General features: G+C 31.4%; 1 protein-coding gene across 4 annotated transcripts in view; it reads right to left on the bottom strand.

Annotated features, from left to right (window-relative positions):
- Positions 1 to 15,292, bottom strand: part of LOC118182476 (testis-expressed protein 10) — a 130,899-nt gene that overhangs the window by 16,149 nt on the left and 99,458 nt on the right. For all 4 annotated transcript variants that reach the window (XM_035351819.2, XM_035351820.2, XM_035351822.2 and 1 more), the window contains one exon: positions 12,768 to 12,907. In XM_035351819.2, the coding sequence (XP_035207710.1) occupies positions 12,768 to 12,907 (140 nt within the window). The remainder of the gene's footprint in view (positions 1 to 12,767; positions 12,908 to 15,292) is intronic.

The following is a 15,292-nucleotide window of genomic DNA, read 5'->3' as shown; positions in this document are numbered from 1 at the left end:
TGGAAATCACTATTGTTCTCGCATCTAAAGGTTTCCTTGTCTTCATCAGATAATTCTTGAAGATTAGCTGGTTGAACATATTTTTTTGCCATTAAAACCGACATAAAATTTACAGAGCCAAATGTATTAAAATTAAAATAATACACGGCAATTAATAACACAAAATTACAAAATATTTTCCGAATTTTAAAACACGATCACACGCGTGTCGTAAATTTTATCAAAAAGCTGCCACGTAGCACAAAAGCCCTCAAATGACTTCCTTTTGACACATTCTATGATGTGGGGAAGGGTAGAATTGAGGAATAAAAATGACCTTCAGACGTCTCAGCTTCGATATGCGAAAAATGTCCATTAAAAACTGAATCTGTCGTAAATTTTGCGCATCCGCGCGTGTTGGAAGGTTAATAAGCTAAAGCAATTATCTACACCTGAAATTCAATTTTACAATTTGTAAGAATAAAATAAATTTGTAGGCTGGATACGTAATTTAATATTTAACTTGATAACAAAACAAATTCAAGAATAATAAAATAACTTCCCAAAGTTTTTCAAGTAATTAGCATTAAGTTATAAAATTTCTTGAAACATTTTTATCTTATATTTAAAATAATCCCACACAGGCCTCCGCCAAACCTAATTGGTGCCATCGTGCAAATGTCTAGCGACCGCCTTTATGCAGTGACGATATTAAAGAGAAACTGCTTATGGTTAACACTTAAAGTAAAATATTATTAACATAACAATAAAAAAATTACATTTTCTCTTTTAATTTTTCTAAATGTGCAAACATTTTGTGCTTTCTTAAAACCACACTCAAACATATTTATTGAAGAATTAAACATAAAAAGAAATAACACTGCAAGAGAAGCAAAATAATATACTAAATGCACTGGATAACAAATATACTGCTTAACACTACTTATTTTCTTAAAATTAAAAACAAATTAATTTACATATCTAATAAGTTTGCACCAAATAAATTGTTGTTTGCAGCGTTGTTTATGACAAGGTTCAAACTGTGGTTACAACATGGCACAAAAAGTGCTCTAGGGGTGATGTCTAAAATTCTTTTCTGCACACCTCTATGTTGCCGATAAAGAGTTTCAAAATAATGCCACATATTTTCCAAAAGTTTTCAAAAACTGCAGTTCATGCACAAGATCTATGTATTTATATCGCTTTCATTTTTATTAGTTGATGCTTTTTGCAGTTTTTGACATAAGTTGAGCTTACTATACATAGATGAAAATACGTGATGCTTATGCGTACGTAAGGGTAGACGTGTACGACAAATTGCTTAATCATTATTTTGTGTCTACCGTTGCAATCGTATTAATTTATGTAACAATTATCATTTTGGTGATTGCTTATTGTTATAGTTATTATACATAAAAAAAGGCTAAGGGTAGTTACTTATTATGTGAAACTTAGGTTAGCTTTTCAATTTAGAAAAGCGACAATTTGAGCAGAATTACTCAAAAAATGTTTTACATGAACCATTTGTTTATTAAATTAAAAATTATTATCTTTCGAGAAAAAGATTGACATATTACGGAATAACACTTAATTTATAATACACCTATTTTAGATTTGAAGTGAAGTAAAAATATACAAGGTGCTCTGAAATTACAAATTGGCCATTTTCTCATTTTTAGCTGCACGAAAAGTCGAAGAAAACTTATTCGTTATTCCATTACATCTTGAATATATACATACATATAATTTAAGTCATTTATTTTAACCCCTTGGGTACATTTGACGTCTGAGACACGTCATTCACTTTTCCCCCCTAGGAGCGGATGACGTGTATAAGACGTCAACCAAAAATTAAACTCTTGGGTACATTTGATGTCTGAGAGACGTCATTCACTTGCTTTCCCTAGGAGCGGATGACAAATCTAAAACGTTATTTGAGGTTAGGCACAATTCTGTTCATTTCATTGTAGCTTGTATCAGTCATAATAGAAGAGCCAATTACAGTATTTCGGTGAACATTATTTGCGATACACTGCCCCATTATGTCAAAAACAAGGAATATATTTTATGATCGTGATAGCGAAAGTGACAATTACAATGAAATACAAAGTGAAGGTGTTGAAGACGATATTGAACTAGAAAATGATGACAATTGTAATATAATATCAAGGTTTCAAAGACGCAAAAGGACAAGACGTCTATCGAGCAGTGATAGTGAATCTTCTTGTGAACCAGAAAATAATGACAATTGTAATATAAAACCAAGGTTTCGAAGACGCACAAGACGTCTATCGAGCAGTGATAGTGAATCTTCTCGTGAACTAGTATCAGAGGAATGGATTTGGGAAGAAGAAGAAAATGTAGCCGATATAAAAAGTTTTTCTGAGATATCTGTAATTAATCCTTTGAGCCTGCATAGACTAGGTGGTAATCCTATGCCTTTAGATGTTTTGAAAGAAGTCTTGAATGAAGATTTTTGGGACACAATAGTAGAAGAGACGAATGATATGCCAGACAAGTGATAGAAAAAGAAGGTTGTGTAACAAAAAAAAAAAAAAAAAAAAAAAAAAAAAAAAAACTGAAGGTGGTTTCCTGTAGTCGCAAATGAAGAAGCCAAAAATGCATATGTATTGGTCAAAAAAGATATGTAATAAGTACTAAAATTTTTGCCAGCACTATGCCCCGCGATAGGTTTTTTGATATTTCAAGCTTTCTACATTTTACGGATAATGAAAAGGAAATTAAAGATGACAAAATAAGAAATATTAGAAATATAGTGGATTACCTAAATAATAAATTTTATTACCTTTGTACTCCTGATAGTGAAGTAGCTATTGATGAATCGCAAACAAAAATTATATCCGTTCCACATGCAAATACTTTCTCAAATAAACCCATACCCAAGGGGTTAATAAACATAAGAGTACAACTGCCTCCTTGAATTATTTGGTATTGACCTAACAGTTAATATTTTTTCTCAGCAATGTTTTAATATATACTTGGTTTTTCAGAAGGAAAGTAAAATATTTCAAACAAAGACTTTTTGAGTGTTTTCAACACGAAGTGTTTATTGCAGTGGTTCTTATAATAGTTATTTTTTACTTTTATTTTTACTTCCACTTTTTCTGTTTTCATTTTATCCCAGATGTCAGAAGAAAAACAGAAAAAACTGTCTGGGTATCAGAATTTACTGAAGAAAAGAAAACGAGAGGAATATTTAATAAACCAGAACTTTAAATTTACTTAAATTTTCCAAAACCCAGAGAAAACCCAAGTTAATGCTACCAGCACTAGTTGTCCATCAATGTCTCAGCTACCATTGAAATTACCCCCCCCCCCAAAAAAAAACCTAATAATCAGAAAGAGAAATTGTTTTCAGATGGGAATTACCTTTAACTTCAATGCAGCCAGTCAAAATAACAGAATAAATAATAGTGAAATCTATAGTTTCTGCAACAGATATGCATTTGGATGTAATGATATGCATATGGACGTACATTTTTTAAGACGTACTTTATGTTGAATCTTGCCAAACAACGAAAACGTTAAAAGGGATTGGTGCTAAGTACTGAGGGAAAAAATTCTGCGTATTGTTTTTGTTGCAATATTTGCATTTTTTCAGTAACGTAAAATTGGATTTGGTGACTGGAACCACTTAAGTGAGCACTTAAAATGAAATGAAAACAGTAAAATGCATTTTCGAAATCTGTATGTTTGGTCCAATTTCTTAAAATGATTACGAAAGAATAAAGGTGGTGATTCAGAATTTCAAAATTTATTAAAAAAAGAAGCATTGACATGATGTTATTGAAAGAATTATCTACGCCATTCAATTTTTAGCCAAACAAAACTTAGCTTTCCATGGTTTTAGCAACAAATAATTCGAAAGAAATAATAATTTATGAAAGTGTATAGAAATGATTGCAAAATTTGCTCTTATCATGTCTGTACATCCTAACATTAATGAAACATAGTATTTTGTCTTGCAATAGATACGGCAGGTGAAGGACTAACAACATTCTTATTACAGACTTTAGAGAAAATGGTTTTTTAGATATTAGTAATTTATGCGGCCAAGGATATGACAATGGTTCAAAAACGAGAAGTACACATTTTTCGAGTAATTATGCTCAAATCGCTGTTTTTCTGAATTAAAAATTTAACCTAAGCTTAACATAATATGTAACTGTGTTTACCTTTTGTCACGTAAAATAACAATAACAAGCAATCAGCAAAAGAAAATCGCAAAAAAAGATAAATGTTGCACAAATTACTACTATTGCAACAGTAGACACAAAATAAGGATTAAGCAATTTATCGAACCCTTACATATGCATCGACATCACGTATTTTCACGTCCATTAAGACATAAGAGAACACCAGAGAAACTTCTGCCCTGGTTATAACCTTTCGTTCAAATAAGACAGTGCACTAGGAAGAAGGGGCACCCAGACCTGACAAGCTCGAACCTGTCTTAATGCAGTTAAACGCGACACCCCCTAAAAGAGATCTAAGGGCCACTAACCTATCAATTGAGCCAAAGAACCAAGACTAAGCCGTGTCAACAAGAATACTCAGCAACTTGCATTCCATGTCCCTGTTCTGCAGGGAAGTAAAAATATCTGCCATCAATAGGGACCCAACCCCAGACAGCAGGACGAAGTGACTTAAATATTATCAGACAGACCAGGACACCAATCTGGCCTGCTAATACTACGTCTGGTATACAGACGTCGGTTCCAGGTGTCCCCCGGGAAGGGGGGACAAAGGAAGGATATAAATATGCAGTTTTGATGCTCCAGACGTCCCCTGAAAACTTCATGCAGTCTAAAGGCTTGCTGAACTCGCCGACTTCAGCGATGGGAGTGTTTCCCTCTGAAGAATCATAAATATCTGACTATATAGCTCCACCACAAACAACGGAACTGACAGGACAGTACTGTATGGTCCCTGACAAGCCTGAACCAGCCATCACCAGCGATGACGCTAGTCCTGTGAAGACTGATTTTATACCCCTGTGGCCGAGATTGCCTAGGTACAGATTATAACCAGCAGCATCGCAGGTTTTACCTGGGAAGCGTTCAAATAAGACAGTACACCAGAAGGAAGGGGCATCCACACCTGACATGCATAAGGCAGCCTATACACGGTTAAATAGCCCCAGCCCCTGGAGGTCCTCTGAGGAGGCACCATCCGCCAAGTCTATGCAGGGGGATTTAAATGTTTCACATAGAATACGGTCATAGTTAGACATCAATCGTTCCCCCAGTTTTGACCAATGGGAGCCCATCCCCCAAAGGCAACCTTCGATATCTGACCATGTAACGCCCTCACAACCAAGGGACATAGAAGACAATAACAATAAGGTCCCTGCCAAACCTGAACCTACCACCGAATAAATGATAGTTGTAGACACTGTGAAGACAGTTTATTTTTCCCAGAAGTTGAAGCTGTCTATATATTGATTTCGCCAGTATGCTGCAATATTAAACTTTTAGTCTAAGCGAGCTATAATCACAGTGGTCCAGCTGTCAACTGCTATTCAGAGAAAAATGGTTCAGTTATGAAACTAGCTAACTTGGTGTGGAATGACTGCTATACAATCGAATGCAGTAGGAGAATGCAATGGAACTAGGTAGATAACATGAGGGATTTCTTTGGCCTAAATCGATTAAAAGCGTTTTAAATCAATATCTTCATGTTTTAGGGCCGAATTTAGGCTTCAAAAATTACAAATTAGCAATCTGCAAGAAAACGATTTCCAGACTGTACGTACTTGTGCGAGTGATTTGCGATCTCACATTTTCTAATCGCTAATTCGTGGTTTTCAAGGACAAATTTCTCCCTTACACGGATGGCGCACTCGACTTTTATCGAATTTAACGCCTTTAAATGGTAATTTGCTTACTTCAAAGTTTCTTAAGGGTATACAACATATTAAACCCACGTAAGAAAAGGTTAAATTGGATTCCAACCCATATTTCATTTAACAATATTGCATACAGTGCCATTTTTCCCCTGGTGGTGAGGTTTCAAACTTTCTTTCTTTCGCGGAAAATAAATTCCCATGACCTCCTTTACACGGTTACCAAGTTTGATAACATTTGATCCAATAGTTTTCCTTTTATCACCGTTTCAAAGAGGAACTTTAATTATAATCACCCTGTATATTATTAAATTTTAATTTGAAGCTGTGTGTTATATGTATATCATGCATAAGATTTTCGCTTTTTTGGAAAAAGATAAAGAATCGAAGCAAATATACTTAGGATAATGGACTAAAACTGAAAAAATTTCCCCTCCCTCCGAAAATAAAATATTGAAACTTTGACCTTGAATTTATTGGATTATCGAAATATGCAATTTGTCCTAGTTCCAACAACTAAGTCCTAGTTCTAAGTCCTAGTTCCAACAACAATTCTGTCAAAAATTCCGAATTACTGAAGTTGAAGTAAAAGGTTTAGTATATATTCACTGTATGTTAATAAAGTAATCAGAGTATAATAAAAATGGATAATAGAATTTATGCTGATTCAACTTTTTGTCTGAATGCACAACACATAATGGAAAAAAAAAAAACTTTCCTTAGAGAGGCAACTTTAGTTTTTGGGAAAGAAAAAAAAAACACAAGAAGACAAATTTGAAGAACATGCAGGACAATTGAGTGCACATACTTATTTTCGGAAACAAGCGGTTCTCCGATTGGTTATTGAAAAGATGCATTGTCATGCAATACAAAACATTTGGAATATGTTTTCTGACTGAATAATGCAAGATTAAAAGTCATCTGCATAATTCACAGCCATTTACAAGTCAACTGCTCGGGCAATTGCAGAATCGTTTTGATTCTGAGCTTGTAAGACAAACCTAATATCACTGGATTTAAACACTTCTTTAATCTTCCGAGAACATTCCTTCTTTAGCTCATATTCCAAGAATATTAAGTGAATACAATTATTTCAAAAGAAATTGAATATTCATTTGCACTATGGCTTGATAGTTTACTAACGAGTTACCAAAACTTAAATTCTGCTTTTTTGTGTCTAAGAATACAACAATATTTTAAATATTGACAAATAAAATATTAAATTGGAGCCTCACCAGTTGCCTAGCATTTGAAGATTGTTAAATACTAATTGCTTGTTGCAAAGTCTAACCCAGGCTGCATGGTTGGTTTTCGTAGTTTTCTAGGTTCTCTTTACATAGGTTCTCTATAAAAGCATCTTAACCAAATAGCTCCCATGTTCTTTCTATGTTCAAATAACCAACTAACCTAGTTTAAGTGCGATTTCCAAGTGAAGTTACTAGCAAAACCCGAATACTCATTAAAAATCATGTAGCTTGCCAATCGGGAGTAACATGAAAGATATGGCGCCAATAACTGAATTGCCGTTACGGTATGCTGTTTCTAAACTTAGATGTTCATTTTTTAATTAAATATAATTGATTTGTATTTTCTACTAGAGCTAACGGTAAGAATTGAAGTGCAAATAAATAATATCATGTGCAATCTTGATTAATAGAAATATTCGCATTCAGACAGAAAGTTTTTTGAAATATTTGCAATTACTTTATAAGAAGGATTTATTAATAACCGTAATAATTACTTATTATATTACTGATGATTAGAATTCAGTTCTTGACAATTACATTCTAAATTAGAATTTTAAGGATATAATGAAAATACGCTACGCATAAAAATATATTTTAGGACAAAAAATGAGTTGATTTTTTATGTTTAAAAACTTCTTAAAAATTCATTTAATAAACATCGTACAATCGTTGAATCCAGAATTTGGGTATCGTTTATATAATTATTCTTACTTGTCCACAGAACCTGATGAATTATCCAGCCATTAAATAGCTGCAGATCACTGCTACATAATCATTGAACTTCCATTAATTTGGTCTCTAGAGAGTTGTATGTTTATATCATAGTTTAACTTTGATAAAAATGATTTTTTGATAAAAATGATTATTCTAAATCTTATGTTTCTATAAAAATATACTGTGCTTTAAAAATATGGATGATAGTATCAGCCACTCTTTCAGTCACTTCATAAGCAACAGCTTGTTTAGAAATAAATTATGCAGTTAATGTCATAAAATATTTTCTTAAAATTCAAATAAACATCAAATGAAAGTTCTCAATTTTAGACAATTCGATTTAAACGAAGTTAAAGTAAAGTAGCAGACAATAAAACGTGAAGATAAAAATTTACTCTTACAAATATTTTTTTTTAAAAAAGGAAAAAAGAGAGAAATTAAAAAAAATAGTTAAAAATTTGAATAATATCATCTATAATTAAAAAAAATAGCTTTTCATATAGTAGTAATAAATATTTATTACATATCATTGAGGGGAAAAATTTCATATAATTAATTCTCCGTAAAATTTTACTTGAAATTTAAGGTTAAAAATAACCACATTTGGCGTTATTATCGCTCCCCCCCCAAAAAAAAGATGCCAAATTTCAAAACACGAAAATATGTAAAGTCGTGTATATCTTAGAAAATTCTGAATAAAAAAGTCTAATTTTTTTCAGGTATACACCTACTTTAAGATGATGGTAAAAATTTTATAAGTCATAATTCAAAAAATTTTTCGAAAAATTTATAAAAATTATTTAAAAATAGAAATTTAAAAAATAGTTCACAAAAAATGGGTAAATTTTATAGAATGAATCTAAATTTTGAAATGTGAAAGGAAAAATCAAAAAAGTTTAATAAAAAAAGAGATATTAATAAATATTTGCCAAATTCAATATTAACATTGAGGAGTTAAAATTTTGAGAGCTAATATTTTAAAAACTATTCGTATGATTTTTACAAAACTTGGTATTCTGGAATAATTTGAGCTGTAGAATCGAAATATGGAAAAAAAATTGGTATATTATTTCAGAAAAAGTCCGATTTTGTGTCAAAATACCTATGTTAGAATAGTGCTATATATAAATCTAATATATATTCTAAGTCGCGCTTTCAAGGCATGAAAAACACAGTTTGAATTTTGTCAATCGGCCCAGCAGAACGGGAGATATAGCACTGTCCCATTTTTTTTTTATTTTTAGCAGTGCACCTTTGAAGAATAATTGTTTCTCTTTTTATAAAACCAATCTCTTTTTCAATGAATTTCCTCTTCATTTTAGAATTTCCAGATTTAATTAAAGAATTCTGTTATTCCAAAGAGCTGCTTCTACTTAAAATGTATAGAAGAAACTGCTAATCTTATTTCTTTAATAATATGAGTATTGAAAATAAACATGAAACGATATATAAGGTCAGGACTGGTGTTAGAGCCAATGTGGCAGATTTTTTAGAATTTAGTGAAGCATCTAGGCAACAAAATTTAGGACAAGCACTGAGGTAGGTATGGTACAATGCAATATATGATGAATCTCTTAATTAACTGGTGGTTTTCCATTTTACTTTCTTCGATTAGTTTGATGCTTGTGTCTAGTGGAAGAAAATAAAGGGAAGATAAATATATTAAAGATTTCTGTGATCAAAAGTTATTCAAATAGTTTCTTTTCACTATTCTTTCAATAATTCTCAAAAAGATAAGTAATTAATCACAAATTTCCTATAAAACACATCTATTATGTGTTAATAACCATGAAGACACTTCGTTTTTCAGTTAGAAGTCATTAATAAATGTGTGTCTTTATATTCAAATATTAGCTCTCTTACTAGCATTCAGATAGGTTATAAGTTAATGTCATCATTTGCTCAAAAGTTTTTAATCAGTCTTTTAAATCTAAATATATAGAAGCATTGGGGGTACTGTCTTATACTTCCATATTAGAGTTCTTTCCATTGAATTCCTGACAATTTTGAGCTCAAATTATTTCAAGTTCATGCACCTGGTTTTCTTTCTTTAAACAGTCATTGATTATTCTATCTAAAATTTTACAAGTTCATAATCTTTACAGTTAACTTTGCAAGTCTGTAATTACATGTTTGGGGTAATACTTATTCCGAATTCTACATATAGGATAAAAAGATCTGCTTTCTAGACTTTGTCAAAAATGGCATAATGAATTTCAAAATTGTATCATTCAGTATTCTTACAGAAGCATAATAAAATACTGCAAAGCTTTCTCTTACTTTTACTATTGAACAAGCAAGAGACTTTAATAATTGTATTCTTCACCAATCACAGCATCCATGGTTATGGTGCACAAATGTTTTGGTACATTATAAATCTTGTCTTCAAAATAATAATATATAAATCTTGCCTTTAGACCTTCCGACGAGCAAGGTCTAAAATCCGAAAGAAAAACTATAATCCGAAAGAAAAACTATCTCTATGAACCTCCGAAGAATAAGAAGCCAGAAGATTTTTGAAAAAGAAAAATTCAGAAAAAACAAGGGTAAAGTGAATTTTCAAGAAAAAATCAATACATATTTAAATATTCTGAAACATTGGCAAAACAAAACTTTTAACATGAAATATATATATATATATTTATACGACAAATTAAATTAATTTTTAAATAATTACAGCAACATTTTTGTTTTTTTGAAGAAGTATTTTGGAAACTGTGCTTTTTTTTAGCATTTATTATCATATTTATTTTTCAGAATCAATATTTTGAAATCACTAAAATGGGAAGTAATGTCACATTTTTAGTTTAATGTCACTAGGAGAAAATACAAATGTTTTATTTTAATGTTATTTCTTAAACATAATTTTCATTTATTATCATCATTCATTATATTTATCAGTGTTATTATGTTTGTAAAAATAAATCGTTAAAATTTTGCAAATCTCAGAATACAAAATTTTATATACAAACTGATTTTGAAATTGCCAAAATGTTGATAAGTTGCCAAATTTAAAAGCATGTAAGTAAATTACTAAGTATAATAAGGAACTGAAAAAAGGAAAAGTTGTTTTTGATGTAATGTTTTATAAATTCTCCATTAAAAAAAAAAAAATAAAATAAAAATAAATACTTTGAAATCTTTGTTTCAATCAAAGCTGGGCATGGTATCTGAAATTCAAGTACCTACCATTTATATTAACCTTTTAACTGTCATGCCCGAGCACTACTGTTCGAAAATGTCACGCCCGAGTATTACTTGGGGTAATTTTTTTTTGAGTGCATCGTATTGTTATACCGGAATATATATTGGGAGACATTTATTTCGGCTTCATCTCTTTGTCAAACCCGACTGTATCTCGGGAAAAGTTAATGTGCGCTCAGTTCAATAGATGACAGCACTTTACTGAAGATTTCAAAGGTTAGAGGTTATTTGGTTCAAGGTGCATGGGATCTTTTTGTTGTAAAATAGCGTCCAGTTCTTTGAAACGTTATATAGATGATTTAGATTCTTCAACCGAAGATGAAGGATGTGTGTTTGATGAGCAGTATTCATGATACTTCCATGGTCAGCCTCAATAATAAAAAATGGAGATATACTCAAGCCGAAGATTGTTTCTAATTACGGTTAACTATGGGTGGTGTAGATCGCTGTGATCAGGAAATATTCTTTCATCCAACAATCCGAAAACGTCAGATAAAATATTATAAAAAGATATTTTTACATTTACTAGACAAGGTACTCTGGAACTCATATTTGCTCTATAAAAATGTAGTTGGGAAACGTATTACATTTTTAGAATTTCGAATCCAAGTTGTAGAAGAGCTTTTACATAAATATGATGATGCAGCTTCTGGACAAAAGAATGTTGGCAGACCACCTACAATAGATAACCCTGCCCGTCTTACTGAACGACATTTTATATCCCATTTTCCTCCTATTCCTGCGAAACGTGAGCCTACAAGACAGTGCAAAGTGTGTTGTTCGAAAAAGGATAAAAATGGGGAAAAGATAAGGAAGGAATCACGAAATCACGATTCTGGTGTAGTGATTGTGGAGTTGGTTTGTGCTTGGAGAAGTGTTTCCAGTTGTACCACATAAGACTGAATTACTGAACTACTAATAGGTATTCACTTATATTTATTTATGTTTTAGAAAATATTTAATTTTTTTTTATTTTTAGAAAATAATGCTCCACTAGAAGTGAACTTTGCAACTGCCATGTTGAGTGACAGCTGCCTCAAAGAAAATATGCAGTGGCTACAAAACTTTAAAAATTTTACCCATGTACATCAAAATATCAATTTTTAACTACTTAAGTATATTTTATTTTGTACTTTACATATGGTTTTTGCAATAAAAAAATTTGACAATTTGTGTACCCAAATCATCAAAATAACTTGACAGTTAAAGGGTTAAGAAGGAGGGAAGAATTCAAACATTAACCCATCAAATACATATTTGTTAATGCATCATCACTAATAAATATTCCTCAAAATTGTTAATTCATATTCAAAATGGTAGTCATAAAAAACTGACAGAATGTCAGATGAATAAAATTAAGAACCTTTTGCCAGTTTTGGCTGAAATTAAGGACTTTTAAACTAAAAATCATTAAAAAAAAAAAAAAAAAACACCTAAGGATATTTGAGTACTTTAAAGGACAATATGAACTTGTGTATTTTACAAAATATTTTGAAAGCGTTACTTTCTCAAAATATTCAGTCAGCTTTAAAAATATGAAATATGATGATGTTATATGTGAAGGCTTAAAACATTACACATTTTTTAGCTAACAAAAACTTTGTACATATCTTAAATGATATTATTGTTAAACTATTTTGCATAATTAACTATACCAAATGTAAAACAATAAAAGTTGCCATTCAAGTAAAATTATATTTCAATTTTAAAAATACCTAAATAGTCTACATTCACACTAATAGATAATAGAAATTTACCTCAAAAATTGCAGAATGTCGTTTCCACGCTGAGCTGGGCACAACATCAAATGGAGCAATTCCCTGCAATGGTTTCCAAGCAGAGAAAAAATCTGCATTCTCTTCTTCAGAACAGTTTGTTTCATTAATAAACACAGTATCTGTTAAAAGGAAATTTCAAATTATTACTTACACACACATACTCCACAACATCTATTTTATGACCAAATTCATTCAACAATAATTATTCTCTAAACGTTTTGACATAGAGAATGCTCATAGCAGAGCTCTTCCAAAATATGTGAACTGTTACATTTGTTACCCTGTGTTACTAAGACTATATTATCTAACTGCTGAGGCATTGTTATTGCATACAACATTTGGTCTTTAAATTTTTTTTTTAACATGATCTTCTACATAGTTAATTTTTACTTTCTTGTACGAAGTAACCGCAAAAAAATTTGGTTCGATAGAAATATCCATTTTCACCATTTCGAATCCATTTAGACAATTTTTTTGCATCAAGTCTGTATGTATGGTTAGAATTGTAGCGATCACGTGGTGCGAGAGACCTTGGCAGCTTCAGTTGCTTGCTCATGTTGCCATCTCTTAACACCAATGACAAGTACTACAGTGCACGAGTTTTGTTTACCCTTGAAGATTATAATGACTTTGGGATTCAATCCTAGGTCTGTTTGATGCGAGTCGAATTCTCTACCACTAGCACAAAAGAGTTCCAGTGTGCTAGGTTCAAGAATTCCAATTCTTTTCAAATTTGTGAGCGTTGAGCTGTTCTTGATATCACTACAAGCTCCCCTCCTAAGCATTTCTGATGTGATATGAGGAGAAGCCCAGTTTGTGGGCGTGGTTGCAAGCTCAGTGCGTAGATGCGATTGATCATTGTGCTGATGAACAATGGCTATGGCTCCAGCATGTGGGTGTGCTCAGAGGCCTGGTCTGTTGGCATTTGTGTAGCTGTTAGTTTGGGGTAGAGCATGTGTGACATAGTTCGTCATTTGTCTTCAGTAGTTCTCCGGTCGCCAATGTAGCAATCACGTGGTGCAAGAGACCTCGGCTTTGGTTGCTTGCTTGCGCAGCCATCTATTACCACCAGTGAGAATTGCTGCAGTGCACGTTTTACTTTACCATAAAGATGACAATGACCTTTGGATTCAATCCTGGGCCTGTTTAATGTCAGTTGAATTCTCTACCACTGGTACAAAAGAGCTCCTGTATGCTATGTTCAAGAATTCCAACCCTTTTTAAATTTGACAGAGTTGACTTGCTCTCGAGGTCACTACAGAATAAAGGAATATTTTTTCCAAAACAGATCGTAAAATGGACAGAAAGGGGATTTTTTTTTTTTTTTTTGTAACATAAGTATGTATGTAAGTATCTCACATACCTTAAAAATGATTAGCTGTAGAATGCTTAAATTTTGTACATGGGACTGCTATCATCTAGTTGTGCATCTCCTTTTTTATTGCAATCAGCAAAACCATACACACATATATATACTCCTACCCCCTTGTCCGAAAGATTGCGAAAATAAAGGCCAGGTAACTCAAATTATAAGGGAAAAATTAATTATTTTTGACAAAAAACAAAATCTAACATTATTGTATTCTTCCGGTTCCTATGCTTATATTTGAAGAAATTTTATATTCATTATGAAAAAAATAAAAATTATAAGAAGTTTGACCCCTGTATAGAAAAAATTGACCAGGATATTTAATTTCAAAATTTATAATTTTTGATGTCATTCTCAATTGCCTAGAGAGATCAGTTAATTAAGTAAGAATAATTAGAGGAAATAAGTTGCAAATGAAGTGCAAAAATTAGTATAATTTAATAGGCCATGTGTGAAATTGTGTAGTGTCCACATCACATTTTTTAATAATTTAAATTTTAATTTTTGAATAATTCATTACAATAATGTGAAATAAAGCAGATGTAGACTTATTCTAAGTAATTAAAATATTTATAATGCATTATTATTTTATTTAGTTTATTTTTTCTAACAAATAACTTCATCCAAAACAATTAAAGGCAAAGAATTTAAATATTATAATTTATGAAATCAATATTATAGACAAAACAAAAAAATGCCCGAGTTTTAGAAAAGAAATTTTATCAGTTTTATTATAGGAAATCTTTATGTCTCATGTACATATTGATTGACATTATGAATCATCTTTCAAAAAAAAAAAAAAAAAAAAAGGTTGCTAAAGAACATAAAAGATTGCAGAATTTTTATTGTACATTATTTGAATCAAACCTCTTCCAAATCTTCATAATACAGTTTGGTACTTCCTTATTATTATTGCCCCTATTATTTAAACGGTGCCAAGATTATTGAGATAGAGGCAACATATGTGACAAATTGTTGTCAAATAGCTGACAGTTCTAATTACAGTCACTTACCGGTTGCCTGTTAAACAAAGAGTTATGAATAAGCTACAAATTACTCTCTCTCTCTCTTATATTCTTCTTTCCAAAAAATTTCAACAATTCTTGATTGACTAAGAAAGATGATGCTGTATCTT

Source organism: Stegodyphus dumicola, chromosome 5 (assembly GCF_044657685.1).
Source record: "Stegodyphus dumicola isolate Sdum_Otavi_A_Nest chromosome 5, ASM4465768v1".
Taxonomy (NCBI): Eukaryota; Metazoa; Arthropoda; class Arachnida; order Araneae; family Eresidae; genus Stegodyphus; species Stegodyphus dumicola.
This window is presented reverse-complemented; position numbering and strand designations above follow the sequence as displayed.